At 38.0% G+C, this 19,325-nt stretch overlaps 2 protein-coding genes and 1 long non-coding RNA gene across 12 annotated transcripts; all 3 read left to right on the top strand.

Annotated features, from left to right (window-relative positions):
* The first annotated feature begins 518 nt into the window (after positions 1-518).
* LOC103705538 (WRKY transcription factor 72A-like) lies at positions 519-6,917 on the top strand. 9 transcript variants are annotated; one of them, XM_039130445.3, is made up of 6 exons: positions 519-959; positions 1,482-1,565; positions 2,176-2,268; positions 2,582-3,109; positions 3,306-3,419; positions 5,710-6,917. In XM_039130445.3, exons 1-6 carry the CDS (start codon positions 870-872, stop codon positions 6,640-6,642), a joined length of 1,842 nt encoding a protein of 613 aa, XP_038986373.3. In that variant the 5' UTR covers positions 519-869; the 3' UTR covers positions 6,643-6,917. The 9 variants fall into 9 exon arrangements, with proteins under 9 accessions (XP_038986373.3, XP_088564146.2, XP_088564143.2 ...); XM_026802652.4 differs by having other exon boundaries at positions 771-971; XM_088708017.2 differs by lacking the exon at positions 2,176-2,268 and having other exon boundaries at positions 767-971.
* A 2,042-nt stretch (positions 6,918-8,959) lies between these two features.
* LOC103705045 (uncharacterized) lies at positions 8,960-15,598 on the top strand. Of its 2 annotated transcripts, XR_015971659.2 has the most exons (3): positions 8,972-9,204; positions 10,759-11,025; positions 15,060-15,314. It is a non-coding gene; the product is annotated as an uncharacterized LOC103705045 (long non-coding RNA). The 2 variants fall into 2 exon arrangements; XR_003385374.4 differs by having other exon boundaries at positions 8,960-11,025; positions 15,060-15,598.
* A 666-nt stretch (positions 15,599-16,264) lies between these two features.
* On the top strand, positions 16,265-19,040 carry LOC103705542 (Pentatricopeptide repeat (PPR) superfamily protein). The gene has a single exon (XM_008789297.6). The coding sequence runs from the start codon at positions 16,323-16,325 to the stop codon at positions 18,360-18,362; it is 2,040 nt and encodes a 679-aa protein (XP_008787519.5). The 5' UTR covers positions 16,265-16,322; the 3' UTR covers positions 18,363-19,040.
* Positions 19,041-19,325: the final 285 nt, after the last annotated feature.

Genomic DNA, 19,325 nt, shown 5'->3' with positions numbered 1-19,325 from the left:
ATGTGAATGTTTTTCACTGATTTGGAGAATATAGTGATCATGTCAGTTTGTGATTTTCCTTTTTTTTTAAAAAAAAAATTGTAAGATCAAGCCATTCGGACTTGCTAAACCACCAGCCAGTGGTCAACTATATATCCCACCAACTTCAATGCTACGCTCGCACATTTTGTGTTTTGTTTTAAAATCGGAAGTAGGTATCTTCCATCAGATATGTCTAAACTTGGTGCCTTAAATGACAGTACTGTTTGCTGTCATTTTTGCGTCTTCGATCGTGATAGAGGACAGAGCCAGTAGATCAAACAGCTACATGTTCTCACTTCACCTAAAGCAGTCTACGAGCGATAGGTCATGCACGAGCATACGCTTTGGACTACGAGTATGATCATAATGGAGGAAGGTCCTTTCCGAGTTCTCCGCGAGCTGTCATCGACCGCTGCGGGTCCTAGAAGACCGACAAATAGCGGTGAGGCCCACCTCTCCTGCAACCTTGACATAAGGCGATGGGCTTGGCCTGAGGAGGACGGCGAGGACACGTGCGTCGCGACGATTGGCAGGCAAAAGGTGGCGGAGGGAGAAGCATCGAATGGATCCGGGGAGTGCGGCTGGAAGCCCTCCTAAGGACGCCGCCTAACCGCATGCCTCACGCGTTGAAATCCCCGTAATTTTTTTTTTTTTTTTTGCCTCTCTGAGTCCCCTTGGTCATGCTGACATTTGGGTGCGTACAGCCTAACGGAGATAGGCTCTCCGATGTTAATTCCTTAAGCAAGTCAAGAACAGGAGGCTTTCCTCTATAAGAAGAGGGAGCGAAATGACAAGAGGCAAGGCACGAGAAATATTAGAAAATAGGAGGAAACCTTGGGTTGTTTGCAATGGAGGTGGCGCTAAAAAGGGCTGTGGTTGTTGAAGAGGAGAGAAGACCAAAGGGTGTTGGCGATGAAGAGGGCGGAGAGACTGGAAAGGTTCGGGTTCGGGTTCGTCTTTCCCTCTTTCTAAATTCTGTCCTTCTGTAGTGTTTTTGTCTGAATTTTATTTTCTTTTCTTCGAAAGAATCTTATTTCCTTTTCCTTTCTTTTTCTCTTGAGCAAAACGTCGGGCTTGCCCATCTGCTTCGTTGTCGTAATCTTTTTGGTTTTATCGAGCCATGATTAAATGGGGTACAGGAAGTCGAGACATTTTCACTTTATTGCGTTTCCAAAAATTTAGTAGGATTCAGGAACTTGGTAAAAGATATTTGAGTGGAAATTTTAGGCTTTTTGATGAATTGAATTCGATCATTAGATGACGAACCAACCGACAAGTGTCTTCATCACAAACTATTAGATCGTAAGATTGTCATATATCCCTGGTGAAGAATTAGGCTTTCAATTAAAGTACCTTTGAAAAGGAAATGGACTGTTCGTGATTGAAGAGCTCGTTAACCTTTCTGTCATATATTCTTCTGATCATATGATGTCTCATTGATTCATCTTATACTGCTGCAGTTTGGAACTGAAACAGCAATTAAGGACCAGGATTTTCAGAAGTCACCTTCCCCCAACGCAAAAGATTCAAGCATTAACAAAGAGGTATGAACCTATGAAGTTAATATTTAAAATACTAATGAAACAATTGTTGTATGATGATGCTACTTGGTATAATTTTTCTAATAACTGCACTATTTTCTTTTGATTTTTCTGAGAATTTTAAAATCTTCCGCAGTAGTATGATAACTTGGTCACAGTTTTCTTCAAAAAAACAACAGACTTGGTCACAGTTATACGCGCGAGGGTGACAGTTTACCTTGCCAAGTTTGGTTTGCTGTCCAAGGTTCAAGAGTCTGGTGAAATACAATAACATGTTCTTGATATACTGGATGATAATTAAATGATTGTGTTTCCTAACACCTTTAAAATATTCAAGTTGCTCTAATTCATAAACAGCTCTCCATTTGGAGATCGTAAACTAGGTGGCAATTCGTTGTCTTTGGCTTGCTTGATGATATCATGGCTGATCCTTCAAGTCCAACCACTGGAAGCCATTTTATCTAGCCTGGAAAATTTTTCCACAATCAAAACTTAGCCTAATTATCTATCTTTTGAATTTACTATCTCAGAAGAAAAGGATAAGAACTTATTTAATTTGTTTTTATTTGAATTTTCATTTTTTCCCCATGTCTAATTCATAGATGTGTAACAGGCTTCTGCTGCAAACCCAAGCGAAAGCTCATCCATGCATACATCCTCAAAACGATCTTGTTTAAACCTCAGAGACTCCATTACAATGAGTAAGGTTAGAATTTTCTCCTAATATTAACAAAGATCTACTTATGATCATTTAGCTTTGCGTTTTTTGTTTCTTTTTGCGTTGAAATAGTGCAGGAATGCCTTGTTATCATATATTAAGCTTTTCTTTCATAAAGTTTAGATTTTCCCTCAAGAGAAATATTTGTTTTGTACGACATATTTTGTTCTCTCAAATCTCAAAAACTCGTTGCCACAAGATCATCAAACAACACTAGGTATTAGGTTTTGCGATCAGTGAGATAAGGCCACTGTTTTATGGATATTTTCTCATCTTTTCCTTTTGTTTTGTGTGCTCGTAGGAGGACCAGCTTAAGTCCACTAAAGCAGAAATGGGTGAGGTGAGAGAAGAGAATGAAAAATTGAAGACGACATTAGCCCGCATCGTTAAGGATTACCAGTCTCTCCAGATGCAATTCTTTGACATCATTCAACAAGAGCAAGAAAAGAAACCCACTGAGACCCCACCAGTTCCGATTGAAGTAGAAGAACCTGAGCTTGTCTCACTGAGCCTTGGAACAAGTTCAAGTGGACACAAGAAGGAAGAGAAGGTAAAAACAAATAAAAGCAAAGAGAACGAACAGATTGAAGGAAGCCTGGCTCTTGGACTGGACTGCAAATTTAAGGGTTCTAGTACTGGTACCAAAGAACCTGGCTCAAACCTGAGCCTTGAAGATAGCTTTGAGGAGCCAAAGGAAGAAGAGCCCGGGGAGCCATGGCCCCCTAGCAAGGTATTGAAGCATTTGCGAAATGGTGATGAAGAAGTTTCCCAACAGCCCCATGTCAAAAAGGCTCGTGTTTCTGTGAGAGCACGATGTGATGCACCAACGGTTTGTATCATATATATATATAGTATCCTCCATTATATCAACTTGACCTGCATGCGTGTGCCTTCTTAATGATCATATCATGGCACGCATTTGATGAATAATTTGTTTACAGTAATATTTTGCATTGAAATAGTACCTATGATCTTCTCAACATTTGCATACTGATCAAGAGCTATATCTTTTTCATTCTTTTCAGATGAATGATGGATGTCAGTGGAGGAAGTATGGCCAGAAGGTTGCAAAAGGGAATCCGTGCCCACGAGCATACTATCGTTGCACTGTTGCGCCGGCATGCCCAGTGAGGAAGCAGGTAACGATGCCTTCCCTGTACCTTATTACTTTGGCTTTGGTTTGCTGTCCACGGATTCTTTTGTCTAAACTAATCTACGTATCTGATGTAAGATTGATATGATCATTTTGGCTACTAGAGATAATCTTAAATCGTTACGGAAATCACTGGCGCCATGAGTTAACAAGATTGCAGCTAAGATTCCTTAGGTCATAGACTCCGTTAGTCTGCTTAGTGTCTTGATATAGTATGATAGTTTTCAATATTCATGCGGATGTGTGTTTAATTCCTCATCGGTTATGTACTAGGTTAAGTTTTGGGTACTTATACAGAATTAAGAAATCCAAAGGATATCTTAGGCTAGGTTTTTTGAATGAGGTCCTAGGTCGTTTTATATGGTATTAGAGTATATCTGGTTCATAGCCCATGTGGACTAGGAAGCACTACAACACGGGCTTATTTGGATTGCCCATGAGTTAATTATGATGTTTGTAATTGAATTTGAATAGAGTTAAAATTCTTAACCCGGTAAGAATGCCAGAGTTTAAATAGGAGGAGTATACAAGGACTCATGCGGATGTATATTTAGTCCCACATCAGCCATGCACTAAGTTGATTTTGGATGCTAATATAAGGCCAAAGAATCTAAATGACACCTTCGAACTAACTTTTTTGGGTGAGATCTTAGGTAGTTACAAATGGCTTTTTAGTCTTACATTAATCCAAAGCCTAGTATCATGATAGGGTTAAGTTCTACTATTGGTCAATGTCTTTGTGTTGTTCGATTGGGTGTCTCACAAGTCCTAACATGATTATTTTCCCATTTTTTTGAGGAACACTTAGTTGATTTTTTTTTCCGTAAAAAAGCTGCAAGCAATATGATTTGTGATTAGATTTCTATGTAACTTTAGATCCATAGATTATTCTTTTTTGATACAAAACTATAGACACATTATTCAAATAAGGGAATTTGAACTGAATTAGACTTATTTGATTATCCCCAATAAAGGTTTGAGTTCGACAAATTTATTATTTTTCTAAGAGTTCAGTTCAAGGATTAGAAGAATTCGAACAATAAAGCAAAGAAATTTCAAATCATAGTAAAAAGAAAGTATTCCTTTTGATACAATATCATGGCATCACAAAAACAAGAGTAAATTACAAAAATTCTCTTGAAGTTTATATTTATTAGACTTATAGTCGATAGTTTGTAAAACCTACACTTATATCCAATTAAATTAACAGCATTGGTGAAATCGTTCACCTCATATGGCCTTTCGATCGAGAAGAGGATGCACATGTTATCTTATATCCTTAGATGGCTGTTATGTTACTTAAGATTATTTTAGTCATTTTTAATTTTTTATATGATATTTGGGACCCATTTAAAGTTAACAATTTGACTAATATTCTATTAAATTATAAGTGTTGGATAAAAATAAACATCAAAAGGATAATCATAGATTTTTTAAATAATTGAGTGTAAGTGTAATTTAACCTAATCTCAAATAAAGATGAAAGTGGATCTTATAATATCCATCTGGATCCATTTTCATATCTAAAACTCTCCATATATGGATAGAATTTGAGCATTCAACTAATATCTATATACGTATCCACATCTATAAAAAAAATGGATATAGATATGGATGACAAGTATCCGATCCATATTTGAATATCTGATTCTATTTGTAATCCTATTTAATTTTGTATAGTACTATTAACTTTTAAGAAAAAAATAACCACACCAACATGTCATTGACTTGATTTATCATCCACTTAGTAATATTTTTAATTATGTGGTTATAAAGTTTAATCATCCGATTTATATTCTTAATATATTCATACTTTCGGTATCCAATTTGTATCTGTATCCATTTAAAATAAATATAAATATGAATTTTTGTATTCAACTAATATCGGTATCCATACATGTATTTATCAAACAAAATAAATATGGATATAAATATACTATTATTTGATCCATATTCGATTTGATTTTAGTCCTAATTTCAGAAGAGTTTTTGTAATTTGTTCTTAAAACAATTTACAACTTGTTGAGAATGTTCACGTCTCCATCACACACCAGATTAACAAATCAGTGAAACCTTCAACTTGATCCAAGTGCTAACATGTCTTGAGAAAATAGAATTTCAAAACCACTTTGCTTGTTAATAAATGTAAGCTTTCATTTAGCGCCATATATTCCTTGCCGACTTCCATCTCAGCTCTCGTTTAAGAAGAATTCACCAGAGTTTCCATTTACTAAAACGTACGTGATATTTTCCTCATTTCTCTATTCAATTATCAGGTGCAAAGGTGTGCAGAAGATATGTCCATATTGATCACGACCTATGAAGGGACCCACAACCACCCACTTCCAATCTCAGCCACGGCCATGGCGTCTACAACCTCTGCTGCCGCTTGCATGCTGCTGTCTGGCTCGTCTGCTTCCCGGCCGACCATCGGATCTCTCGCCACCCCCTCCGCTGTCATGACCACCTCTAACGCCAACCTCCATGGCCTGAACTTCAGCCTATCAGGCAACTCGAGACCGGGACAGTTCTACCTTCAAAACCCTTCAATGTCTTCCAACCCTTCTTACTCCACCATCACGCTAGACCTCACTGCACCCCCATCATCCACCTCCCAGCCTTCACATCTCAGTATGTTCTCTTCAAACTTTGCCACCTGCACCCCGAGGCACTCCTCGACAGGCTTCAGCTTCTCTTGCTTGGAGTCCCACGCCATCCCAACATCTCGGAGCAATAATTACCTTGGCTATGGAAGTCAGCCATATAACAAGAGTCCCATTTGCTCTTTGGGCCTTGGAAGACAACCTCAGGACCCTCTGTACCAGTCCTATTTGAACAAGGCCGCCAACCCAAGTGCTCCCACTCCAAGCCAGAATTCACTGGCGGACACAATTGCGAAGGCTATCACATCAGACCCGAGCTTCCGGTCCGTGGTAGCAGCTGCCATCACGTCGTATGCTGGAGCCCAAGCTGGTGGAAAGGGCACTCAAGGCCATGGTCTGATATGGGGAGAACAACTCAGTTCAGCTCCCCCCTGTTCAAGTACAGCAACCGGGAATGGTTGTGCATCCGGCTACTTGACTCGGTCGATGGCTTCAAGTTCGAGCCCACAACAAGGGAACCTGACGTTCCCCCAGCCTTCCTTGGGTCTTCCCACCTCCAAGAGTGCCTCTGCCTCTCCAGTGGATAATAGGGAAAACACCAACTGAAGGCCCTTTTTGGATTCAGTTCTATTTTCATTTTGTTTTGGGAATTTTGGAATTTATCCAGGCTCAATATATATGCAGTCACTTGAGAAGCTCTGAATGAGTGTTGGGGAATGGGGTAAGATAATTAAGGAAGTACAGGTATTGTTGTTTCATAATGTACAGTACAGGCAAGACAACTGGGTCTCTCCATGCATGTGAATAAAATGGTGATGGTGAGCTAGGTGTAAAGCAATATACCGGGCCTTCAGCTACATACACCATAATTTTATCTTCAATTTTTTTTTGATAAAGCATGCTTCATTATTTTATCATTTTCTCCGCATGGCTCTCCTCTCCGTTTCGAGGTTCAACTAATTATTAGAATGCATCAAATAGTGTATTTCATCATATATCTTTCTACAGATTTGAACTACGTATACATTTATTCGGATATTATTCTGGGCATGTTGTACATGATAAATTACTGACAACAACTGATCAGCATCTGAAAATTAATGTGATCAAGTAGTTTTTATAGGCAAGAAACGCTATATGATTCAGCAAGCCTCAGACTAATGGATAAAGGTTGAATGAATGGCAATCCTTGACATATAAATAGCTTTAAATATATTCATGTTCATTTTGAGAATGTTGCACTTGCGCATTTGTGTCCATGCATGTCTGCGTATATGTCATACACGCATATGCACAAACACATTCAGAGTTGAGTTGATGCATTTAAACTTCTTGATTGATGCTTGTGAGTTTTTTTTCTATTTTCTTTTTAGTTTCTTTTTTATAAAATGCTAACCGTAATTTATTAATATGAAAAAGTAGACAAATGGATGCTAAAAAATAAAGAACAGACAAGTTGATTAAATGGGAACAATAAAATCACTTTCTCTAGTTATCAAACTTAATCTCAATTAATAAGCTAAGGGACATTTGGTATGGAGTGATCATCCTAAAATTAAGAGTGATGTAGGTAAAAGTGATAAGATCATCGTATTTGATTGCACTACGATGATCCTAAATCACTTCCACTTCTAAAATCACCGTCTAACCAGTGACGACATGCCTCTCTTTAAGGTCGGAAGTCCAAAATCACTCCAGGGCAATGATCTTGGGTTGAAAGTTGAAGATAAAAATACTCCTCAATTCTACAGAAAAAATTGGCATCTCAATATATCATTATTATATTATATCAATATTATATATAATATTATATTGTATTGATATTGTATATTATATTTATGATATATTCTATTACAATATATTATTAATCATATTATTGTCATATTATTATTTAATGATAATTTTATATTATAGTACAAATATATTGTTGTATTTTATATTTATATAATGGAAGTATTTAATATATTACTTCTATTTGCCTTATTTTTCTAATCAAAATAATTATTAGTATTAAAAATAATATATTATAAGTATGAATAAAAATATTAATTCCATAATAACAGTTAATATATCTTTATAAGATTAATAATTTATAGTACTAATAAATATATTTTTATGGAATACATCAGAGCTAATTTTGGTATTATATGAAGAGTAATCTTGGATTTTCATAGAATATCAAATATGTTACTCATGGATACCTAAAAATTTTTAATCACTGAAATATAGCATACCAAACGCGATAATCTTAAATCATCGAGGATCAGATTATTTCAGGATAAAGATCATAAGTGATCCAAGTTCGCCTCGGTGATTCTATTTGGGTCACCAAGTATCATCTAAGTGATCTTAAGAAAACTAGCCATACATTACACCTCATTCATCATGTACCAAAATTGCTACAATATTCTTCGTCGGTTCTTGGAATCTTAATCTACCTAGACCAAATAAAAAGTGTTATATACAATTAGTTATATAATTGTGATTACGGATAAAAGGATTAAATAAGTTAACTTAGTTTTTTTTTTTCTTATAGAGATTTAATTGATGGAATTATAAATAGAGTTTGCCTTACAAGTTTCTGGGATATATGTGGAAGGACGAATCTGATTTTATTTATTTTTATATTTTTATGTATCAATATTTTTATATTTTTTGTCCATCGGTATAAATGCAACAATTATGCTGTCATGTAGAAAGATATTCTTCGTTATGTCACTTCCGAAAAGTCAATATTCTCGTTGCTTAGCCAATTAGATCAGTCCACGTCGTTGGGTCATTCATGTATTGGCGTGGGGCTTGATTCGGAATATTCATGCATTTTTTTTGTCCGTGTTTTAACTGACCACTCATGGCCATGTCCATCTCAGACTGACACGTGGCACGCAAGAGTTGTCTTGCTCGCAGGCTTCTACAACGGTCCGGAAGGGAACCGGGGAAGCCATGCCAGAAATAGAAAGGGGAAAAAGGGGGGAAAATAATAATAAAAAAAAGCAGTGGTGTTTCCTTCCATGATCTCTCTTAATTCGATTTTTCTTCATCCAATCCTTTCTAAGTTCGATATCTTTTTCATCATTTAGCAATCGTTTCTTACTTCGCTCGGTCTTATCAATACCAAGAATCCGACCCTATGGAGGCAAATGCCGCTCTCTTTTGTCGGTTGGATCGGTACTATCTCTTTAAATCGCTTTAGGGTTTCTTGGCAAGCAATTCATGTGGATATTTCTTTTTTCCTTTTTTTTTTATTTGCAAATTGCACAATTTGATCTCTATTTTTTTGTGTAAATAATTACTATTATTACAAGATGCTTTTGCCCATGGTTGTGGTTTACGATCTGAAAAAGATTCCTATTGTCATGACGGGTTTCCATTTTGGTGTTCTTTTGAAAAAGATAGAGTTGAATCGATAAGATGTTGTGTGTTTTAGCGTGTCATTTTTGGTGGGAGCAAACGTTGTGATGATTTTGGGTTTTGGTGAATGTTGAGAGTCTTCTGTTTGATGTAATGCCTTGCTGTCTAAAGGTCGACAGTGGTTTTTAGGGTAAGCCGAGAAAGAGACCAGCTGGTGGATTCTTTTCTTTTTTCTTTGGTTGATATCTTTGGTATTTGTGTGCACATGTTCATGATGTGAATGTTCTTTGATAAGCTGATCCTGAGATGCGATGCATGATTCTTCATTAATTCTTTTTTTTTTTTTTGGGATGATTCTTCCTCCTATAAAGTATTGTCATCATGGGGTTTGCACTTTGTATTAAGTTATTAGAGAAGCTCAAATTGTGCTATGAAAGCGCTCTTGGCGAAAAGTGGGTTCTTTTTCTTTATTTCTGGCTATTTATTTGTCTCAGGTGTTATATTAGTCAAATAGAACTATAAGAATCTTTCTCCATTATAACTGTGATAACTTTCTGTGCTGGGTTTTAGGTTCTTATTTTATAACGATGGAATAATTCTACTGTTCTGGGAGGTAAGTAGCAATAAATCTAGTGTCACTTGAGGTTACCTTAACAGAAGGCTCATATGTTTAGGCAAGTGTAATAATTACTATAGAAAACACATTTGATACTGGTCGAGTCGGTAACTTTCATATTTTTGACTATCATATTGTCTGCTAGGTAATTATTTATGTTGTTAAAGCTTAATCAGAGCGTGCTTACGGATATGAAAGTAATCAAGGATTCCTTTTCTTTTTCACTCCTTCGTGGAGCTCCACTTTTTATTTGGTAATGTGGAAGCTTCTTGTTTGATTTGTGGAATGTTTTTTCATTGTTGACAGCGTGATATGACTGCATCCAATTGTCATGGATATAAAATTGTGCACCTTCATATTAATCTCTGCCTGGTCTTGGGAACCCTGAAAGACTTGGTTTACTGCTCAAAATGTGACATTAAGCTGTATCAAGTTTGAGAATTCCAAGCTGCAATTCTTATATTGAGAATATAAAAATATGGCTGCCATTTTCTTCGCAGCATCTATATTTGCACTTTCCAGTTTCATCTTTCCCACAAGTTCCAGGGGGCAAAGGAATTTTTTCTGTAGTTTTTTCTTCATCTGGGGGACACATTTAGCCTCACGGTTCATTTGTTTCCTGTACAGTAATTGAAATTTCAGCATATATCCATTGTTGATGCTGTTTGATTTATATCTGAACGTAATATAATGGCTGTAACAAATTTAGGAATTATAGATTACTCAGATCATTTTCTGGGTACTAAATAATGCAGAGCTGGCTGCTGCTGCGGTATCTGCAGGATCAGCAATAGCTGCTCAAGTAGGGGCAGGTGCTCTTGGTGCTCTGGAGTTCGAGCAGTTGCGCTCGGTGCAACTGGTACAATTGCAGTTGCTGCGCTGTTGCTGCAATTGGTGCTACAGTGGCTGGAGGATTGGCAGCAGAAAGTGGAATAGCAGAAGATGGTCCAACTCCAGCTGATAATATGGGGAAGGATTCCTACAAAAACCTCCTTCAAGAAGAGCCTTTCAAGTCAACAATGGTAAATGCATCAAAGATACTCTTTACTTTTTGTGTTTCTACTTTTATCCCCAGAATTGGTGTTTATAAAATATTTTTGTTTCATGACTCTTTCGATGCTCTTTCAAATTCTAATATGCCCCATCAGCATATGCCTAAAGCTTTTCTTTTTATCCCGAAATAAACTTCTAACTTCTAGGTTCTTTTAGGCTTAGTAATATACAGGGCAGGTTTCGTTTTTCAGGCTTGACTGGTCATACCATACTCAATTGCGTTTTCATCTCAGTTAAATAACTATTTAATTCCTGAGAATGGGTATGAAGTGGGTGTTGCTTTCTGATATGCAGACATTTAGTCGACAAAGCAGTAAAACAATTGATTCATGTTTAACCTAGAAACGCCAAGACCAGAAAATGGTCCACAAGTTTTCCTGCATTATTGAAAATGCTAGCAAATAGAATGTGGCTGTACCTGATTGCATGATGATGGGCTGATGACATGTTGATTGCAGCAATGACCATGTGTCCGTCAATTTCTCAGACAGCAGATTGTTGGGTTCTAGTCCCACCAATGGTAGTTAAAAGAAATGTTCAACAAAACATGTGAAAGAAGTGGGTGATCAGAGTCCTTGATTTCTCAATAGTATTGGCTTCCACAAGTATATAGCCACAAAAAGTGCTTTATTTAGGTCAGTTGGGTTGAATGTCAGTACTTAGTAGCAGTGAATTTTAGGGAAGTGATTTCCTGAAAGGCAAGTTTCAGTTCCATAAATTTTGCTTGATTGAATTGAGCCTGTGCAGATGATTTGACATGATTGACTATGGTCAAACATATCAATGTATCAAATATAGCCAACCACATTGCCGTGGTCAATAATGTTATCATAATATAGAGTCTATGGTATCGTTTTGGTCTTTTTTTAATGACTCTGTAGCTTCTTTTTTAACTACTTCATTTCTTGGAAGTAGGAGGCAAAAAAGTGAGCAACATAAGTTAAAATAACTTATGCTGCACCCAACATTTGGAAGTGGACCCCTATCGTGACTTTCCTTCCATAGAAATACAGTCGGAGAGCCACCTTCTAGGTTCAAACCTAGAACCTCTCCCCAGCAACATGCTGAGGAGAGAGGTGCCAAGCGGTGGGCCCATGTCCTTTTGCCAAACTACGTACATGACTTATGTGACTTCTGGCATCTAGGGGGAAGTTACTTGCTTCCTCCATTTTCCATTAAAAAAAAAAAGAGACTTCCAGCAGCAGTCACCTGAAATTGAAAAAGACAAATTTTATTGTGCTTACAACTGCATCTTCTAGGGAGCTTTGCAAATAAGTAGGCAAAAACAAATAATGTGAAACTAATGTGAAAATAATCGGAGAATGTCTGGTAGGGGATCTTCCGATGTCCAAGTCAGAAAGACTCTTAGGAAACGGTGGAAGTTGAGAGTGGTAGAGCAACAATATGGTGGCGTGTGAGAGCTCGAGAGCACTTACCTAGATGGTCCCCTTGGGATTGGATTGTGTAGGCGAAGGCCGACGCTTGTCGCCGAAGGATTCAGGCATGTGGGTTGGCCATTTTTGGCAACCCATTACGTTCTAAGGATTATATGTGATCGTTTTGCACGTGCATTATGCCCTGTACATCTCACATGCACGGTTTGGGAAACCGCCTGCTATCGTGGCTAAGGTGTTGCCAGCTAGGGGGAGATTTTGAAATTCAAAGAACTCTTCATGCGCTTCTAGGCTGGCCATGTGGCCGGCCTTGGTTGATTAGATAAAGGCTTTGCAGAAAGGTCTGATTGACCGGTCCTCCACGTTGGCTGTGGTCGGTTTCCAAGCGTATCATTACTCTTTTAGTCTTTTAGAGTACACATTATACATAGGAACTTGATGTGCTGAGGCTTCTTGTCATGAGCAACATTATAGAATTTGAAGGGTGCATCTCCCATCAATTCGATTATATACTTGAGTGTGTTGAGGTTTCCAGCAGACTAGCAAAGCATTTTGTTTTCTGTAATTCTCATTTAACTTCTTATTGGAGGTAAAATCAATTGTCATGTCATACTGCTGGCCCCATTCCTCCCTGTTGCACTGGATAGTTTCATGCTTATTGTTTTTCTATTGCTCTCAAAATATGGATTGAGAAACGTCCCAATAATTGAAGTTGGAAATTCTTGTATTAAAAATTTCATTACCCAGTCAGCAATTGTTCAAGGTCTCAAGCATTTCAAGGGAAGCAACTGTTTTGATTGCATAGCTGCAGGCCCTATTTCAGATTTTGGGCTTCCTTTCATGTCATATAAAGAGGTTATATTTTCACTATCGCAATATCATTTCTTACCTTCTTCTATCCATTACATGTAAGGTCTACATGCACCCAAACTTGCAGACATCTTCCTTGAATAACTTAGCACATTATTCTATTTATGCAGGCCCGCTTTCAGATTTTGTGCTTCCTTCTATCTCATATAAAGAGGTTATATGTTCACTATTGCAATATTATTTTTTTATCTTGTTCTATCCATTACACTATAAGGTTACATGCATCCAAACTTGCAGATATCTTCCTTGAATAACTTAGCACATTACTCTATTTTTTGAGAATATTCCTGGAACTACTTTGTTTCTGACTCACTTTTCTATAGCATTATGCCTCCAATACAGTGATGAGTCGATGAGTTTGCTGCACACTGCACCATGAAAGGCAAATGAGACTATCTGATAAACCAAATTCATGGCGAACTTATGATAACATTCATATTTCTTAATTCATTTATTATTCTTGGGTACTTATTGTTTTTCTGGAAATGCGGTAAAGAACTAAGTTGTAACATCCATGTTCATACAAAACTGTGTCTTGTGCTTGTTCTGGTTAATTTATATTCACATTGTCAGGTCATTAGCATCAAGAGTGATGAGTTGATCCTAGAAACTTTCAAACGCATGAAAGACAATCAACTAGTAGGACTTCCAGTTACAGAGGAAGCCAACAGGAAGATTGTTGGTGGTATGAACATATGTTGTTTTTTCTGTAAAAGGAGGCAGTGATGCCACCAGCTATTTATTGATAGGATAGATTATTTACATCAGAAGTGTAAGGAAGAATTTCCAGGGGATGTTGAGAGAGATCTATGAAGATAATTAAAAGGAAGAAAGAAACTCAAACATCAGTGTAGTTTGAAAAGAAAGAGAGATAAACGTGGAACCAGTATAACCAAAGAGAGAAGAGGATACGTGATATCAGATCTTTGTTGCTTTGGCCTGCACTCTTCTCCAATTTCTGGTGATTGTTGTGAATTATCTGTGATAACAATTGATAGTCAGACTCTAAGTTACATAAAACTATTTCACTCATCTAAACAGAAAAGATTATTAAGTCATTTGTGAGTCTGGCTGCATATTTTTTATATGGGGCCCCTGCAAAATTATACCAGACAGGAGAGCTGCTTATGAATGAATATTTGTCATGACTTGCTTTAAAAATTCAATGAAGAGGGCTGTTGAAATTTTTCCTCTTTCCTCCAATGTGCATCAGATAATATAAGCTATTCTTTTTGGCTTTTTCAAGGCAATCTATGTACAATTTTCTGAGCGAGCTATTTTGACACAAATACTCTTGGCAGGGTGCTCAGATATCAATAGACATTATTTTTTGTAGTGTTATTACTATCTTGATCCAGCTATGCTCAAATGATTATGACCAACAAGACATAGATCAGCGGGCTGGCATTCCTCTCCCACTGGAGGGTTTCTGGGTTTGAACCAGGTTGGCGGCATTCCCGCCTTGTCTCTCAGAAACATGTTCAACTTAATAGGTGGCCTGTAGATCGGCCAGGGCCAATAAAACAAATGACCAGAAATGGATGGTTTTGCATTGAGGGGCTGTACATGTTCATATTTTTGTCGAAGTGAATGCATGATTTGGCCTTTCACCAAGCCGCAACTCTTCTGTATTTTTTGCCACATTATATTGAGCTCTTATGCTTGTTACCTGCATGCATTCAACTAGTGAACTTTTCTTTCATGTTTATAGCTTTTAATGGTTTCTTTGCTTCTTTCAGGCATCTAACAGTAATGGATTGCATAAAGACCAAAGTTCAGTTGATATGGACTCAGCGAGAACATTAGTGGCACCAGTAACATGTGCACGTGTTGCTTCCCTTGGAAGTGTGATAGAGTTTGGCATCAAGATCAGTTCACCGGGCTTACGTAGTTAAGGGTGATGACCTGGAAGTTATTGGTGTTGTGACACTGAAGGATGTAGTCTCTTGCTTCGTCTATGACCCCTTGATCACTTTGACAGCTATTTTGGGTTTGATATGAAGGAGATGATCAACCAGTTAGATTTGCATATGTAGTAGAGTCAAAGCAATGGTATTGCAGCTGAAGACAGCAAAAGACAATGTCCAATTGCCAATTAGTTTTATGGTTATGTTTTCCTTTTTTTTCTTCTTTTTAATATATGTACTTGGAAGGCGGTACCTTCTGGAGTATGAATCTGTTATGGATAGTCTTCATGTAAGGCAGCTCAGAGGTCCATAAAATGCATTGTTCAACCAACTGAAAAAAATCAAGGAATTCATATAAACTTCCTGTTAAATTAGTCAGAAATGTCTGGCTCAAATCGATTCATCAGAAAGTGCTTACAATTTGTACATCTGGTGAGTTTCCGATATAGTTTGATATGCTTTTCTTTTAAAAGATTATAGTTTGGTTTATGATGATTATTTAGGTTTTAAATTTTAAAATTAGTGATAAACCTATTAATGAGCAGGTGGTGGAAAGCGGAGGGATGCTTCTTGTTTGTATCTTGAAGCAGGAAACTTAGTTTTTTATTGTGCTTGAATTAATTTTGTGCTGAGTTTCTGTTGCTAAATTCCCATTTGAGGACTAAAATTATTTGTTTATTAGTGAATATTATATTCTACCTTATGATAGCGTTTGGTGACCCAAATGGAATCATAGATATGATCTTAGATCACTGGTGATCCTTATCTTGAGGTAAACTGATCCTCAATAATTTAAGACCACATTTGATATGCTATGTTCATTTCGGAATATCCATAAGTAATGTGGTTGGTATTCAATGAAAATTTAGGATCACTCATCATAGTATCAAAATTTATCCCATGATACATTCCATAAAAACATATTTATTAATCATATAAAATACATTATAATAAATTATTAATATATTTATTTATGTATTAATTATTAATATATTCTATAAAAATATTAAATACTTATTGGTACCACCAAAGTAGGCGCGCTGCTAGCTGGCGAAAAAGATATTCCAGTGGCTGGCATGCAAAGATATACATAGAATGAGATGGGCGGAGGCCGTAGCTTTGGGCGCAACCGGGCGTGTCCCGAATCACCGCCCTTCCTTTAAAGAACCCCAGGCAAGATGCTGGCGTCGTAGCGACCATCTCTTTCAGCAATTTACGGCCATCCGTTACTTATTTGCATGGGAGATGCAACCCAACGTCCCGATGAGGCGCGAAATTTCGAAGCTGGTCTCTAACGGGCGATACCGAGAAGCCCTCTCGTTCTACGCCCGAATCCACGCCGCTTCCATCCAACCCGATAGCTTTACCTTCCCCTTCCTCCTCAAATCATGTGGGAACCTCCAATCGATCCCACAAGCCCGACAGCTCCACGCCCACATCATAAGATGCGGCTTCGAGACCCATATCTACACGGCCACCGCTCTTACAGGGGCCTATATGAAGCTACGGCTACTACAAGATGCCCTCAAAATGTTCGACAGAATTCCCAACCCAACCCTCCCTTCTTTTAATGCTATCATCTCTGGCTTCTCCCAATGCGGGCATTTCGAGGAATCTCTGCGCGCCTTCAAACGCCTTAGGATGGAAGGGTTCCGCCCGAATTCTGTTACCATTGCGAGTGTGCTGCCTGCCTGTGGAACGTCAGAGCAAGGAAAGCAGCTGCATGGCCTTTCGATAAAAATGGGGCATGAATCGGATGGCTATGTTGCGACGGCGCTCCTGACCATGTACTCAAATTGTGCAGACTTAGGTCCGGCTCGAAGGGTCTTTGCACTGATTGATGAAAAGAATATAGTCAGCTACAATGCAATGATTTCGGGATTTCTACGCAATGGGGCCTTTTCCATGGCTTTGGATTTGTTTAGGGAAGTCACAACTTTGCATGGGCAACAGACCAATTCGTCGACATTGCTTTCTATTCTCTCTGCGTGCTCAAAACTATTGGCTTTGCTGCTTGGTAAACAGATACACTGTTATTACTTGAAATATGAAGTGGGCGACGATGTCAAGATAGAAACAGCTCTGCTTGACATGTATTGCAAATGCGGGTCTGTGGAATTGGCTGATCGGGTATTTTCAAAAATCAAAGACAGGAATTTGGTAACATGGAACACGATGATTTCAGGGTTGCTCTCGAATGGATGCCCTGAAATTGCCATGAAGTTGTTCCACCGGTTAAGATCAGAAGGTTTCAAACCTGATATGACTTCATGGAATGTGCTGATTTATGGGTTTTCACAACAGGGGAATGTGGCTGAAGCTTTTAGGTTCTTCTCTCAGATGCAATTAGAGGGAGCTGCGCATCCAAGTTTAGATTCCATAACAAGTCTTCTACAGGCTTGTTCATCCATTTCAGATCTCCAACATGGCAAAGAGATCCACTGCCATGTCATTAGAACTCGAGCGGATTATGGAGATGAGTATTTCCAAACAGCCCTGATAGATTTGTACATGAAATGCGGACGTTCTCTTCATGCTCGTAGGATATTTGGTGGCAATGAAAGAAAATCAGGCGATCCAGCATTATGGAATGCGATAATTTCTGGATATGGCAAGAATGGAGAGAATGGCTTAGCGCTTGAAATTTTCAGAATAATGCGAGAGCAAAAGGTGGAGCCCAATTCAGCTACTTTTCTAGTCCTACTTTCAGTTTGTAGTCATACCGGTCAGGTTGAGAAAGGCTGGGAATTATTTAAGATGATGAGTAGAGATTATGGTATTAATCCAACTGCCAAACATTTTGGTTGCATGGTTGATCTATTGAGTCGAGCTGGGAAGCTTGCTGAAGCCTGGAAACTGATACAAGAGATTCCTGAGCCTTCAGCTTCTGTATATTCTTCTTTACTTGGTGCTTGTGGGTGTTATTCTGATGCTGCACTTGCTACAGTGATGGCTGACAGGCTTTCTAAGTTGGAGCCTAAAAGTCCGACTCCTTTGGTGATACTATCCAATATATATGCTGGGCAGGGAAGATGGAATGATGTGGGAAAACTAAGGAAGATGATGTTAGATAGGGGACTCTACAAAGTTCCTGGTTGCAGTTGGATTGGAGCACAGGAGTTGCAACTCACCTAGAAGGAAGCAGCTCCAGGACACTAATTTCTGTGACATTATGGACACTATTTAACCTCATGTCTGAGAGAGAGACAGAGAAGGAGCATACACCTTATATGTTCTCAAAGACAAGGTGGAAACGATCAAAACTCTCTTTTAATACGGAGACCATCTCTAAGATCTCTTGTTCTCCAGCTCCAAGAGCCGATTGGAAGCTGTCACCGAGTATTTCGAGCAGCTCCACTGCCTAGAAAGTTGCATGCTGTTCTATCTGCTGTTCTCTAGGATTTATGCACTGATCCATGTGACTCTCAATACATTCCACCAAATTATTGGCAATGAGAGGGATGTGTGTGGAAGTCCAAGATTCAATTTCCAGCCATACACTTGAAGGATTATAACCTGAAACAAAGTGAGATGTGAGGAAGAAGTGAAATTTTCAATCAGCATGCAGTAATATCAATTACACGCCACCATGATTTTTTTTTTTTTTTTAATTTTTGATTGTTTTTCTGCTTGCAAGTGGTGCTAGGTATAACTTTTTTTTTTTCCTGAGATATGGCATTAGCATCCAAGTGTGTTCGACTTCCGGAACATCCAGATGTCCCACCTTTTTTTAGACCCCTTGTTATCATCACATAGTTAAGCTAAACCATCATGGGCATATATCGACGGGTGCAGCAAAAAAAAAAATTAAAATTCCATGAACTATTAGTACTTCTTGTTACGTATTATTGATCTGGAAGCATAATGGCTGGAAACAGCAATAGAACCACAAAAATAAATAATGTCATTTTCTTCCAATCATATGCTGCCACGTCAGCCCAAGTCTTTGGGGCACCTAGAGGGTTTTTTTTTTTAAAAAAAAAGTACTACAGTAGCTCACGCACGAATTCTACCATTAGTATCAAGAGAAATAAGAGTACATAAGAGTAGGAAAGCAGAACTAATCCTTGTTTATATAACATTTTTCAAATGGTGAGT

The sequence above is a fragment of the Phoenix dactylifera genome, chromosome 12 (genome assembly GCF_051530095.1).
Source record: "Phoenix dactylifera cultivar Ajwa chromosome 12, Ajwa_hap1_PhDact_Kaust_v1.1, whole genome shotgun sequence".
NCBI classification, from domain to species: Eukaryota; Viridiplantae; Streptophyta; class Magnoliopsida; order Arecales; family Arecaceae; genus Phoenix; species Phoenix dactylifera.
This window is presented reverse-complemented; position numbering and strand designations above follow the sequence as displayed.